Here is an 826-nt window from a genome sequence, read left to right as displayed (position 1 = left end):
CAGAGGCTGACAGGGGAGTTCTTCTGAAGCTGGGGAGGCTGGCGTTTGAACATCTGGAGAAAGGAAACATCATGTTCTACCAAGAAGACCTGACACAGTGTGGTCTTGATGTCACAGAGGCCTCGGTGTACTCAGGAGTTTGTACAGAGATCTTCAAAAGAGAGTGTGTGATGTTCCAGAAACCAGTTTACTGCTTTGTTCATCTGAGTGTTCAAGAGTTTCTGGCTGCAGTTTACATGTTCCACTGTTTCACCAACAAGAACACAGAGGTTCTGACAGACTTCATGAGAAACAAACGCATGGACTCAAACCCAAAGTCTTTTTTTGAGAATATTTCTAGATTGCTTAGGTTTCAAATTCAATCTTTAACCCTCCTGTGGCATTCAGGTCAAATTGACCCGATGTTACAAGGGCTTCTCTACCTCTCTGTTTCTCTCTTTCTTTTGAGGACTTCAGGAGGATCAAGGGAAGAACCATCCCACCTGAGAGACACCACATCCCTGGATGTCTTCCTGATGAAAGTCTTGGAGAAATCCCTGCAAAGTCAAAATGGCCACCTGGACCTGTTTGTTCGCTTCCTTCATGGTCTTTCTGTGGAGTCCAATCAGAAACTGTTAGGAGGTCTGCTGGGTCAGATAGAGATCAGTCCAGAAATCATCCAGAGAGTCATAAAGAATCTGAAGGAGATGAACACAACTACAATCTCTCCTGACAGAAGCATCAACATCTTCCACTGTCTGATGGAGATGAAGGACCTCTCAGTTCATCGGGACATTCAAGAGTTTCTGAAGTCAGAGAACAGATCAGAGAAGAAACTCTCAGAGAT

At 44.6% G+C, this 826-nt stretch overlaps 1 protein-coding gene across 1 annotated transcript; it reads left to right on the top strand.

Annotated features, from left to right (window-relative positions):
* Positions 1-6: 6 nt before the first annotated feature.
* Positions 7-824, top strand: LOC108229676 (protein NLRC3-like; the record flags this gene model as incomplete). The annotated part of the gene is made up of 1 exon (XM_017405345.2): positions 7-824. A coding segment is annotated over exon 1 (753 nt), but the record flags the coding sequence as incomplete, so codon positions are not given.
* Positions 825-826: the final 2 nt, after the last annotated feature.

The sequence above is a fragment of the Kryptolebias marmoratus genome, unplaced genomic scaffold (assembly GCF_001649575.2).
Source record: "Kryptolebias marmoratus isolate JLee-2015 unplaced genomic scaffold, ASM164957v2 Scaffold243, whole genome shotgun sequence".
Classification (NCBI taxonomy): domain Eukaryota; kingdom Metazoa; phylum Chordata; class Actinopteri; order Cyprinodontiformes; family Rivulidae; genus Kryptolebias; species Kryptolebias marmoratus.
The sequence above is the reverse complement of the archived record's forward strand: the minus strand, read 5'-3'. Positions and strand labels throughout refer to the sequence as shown.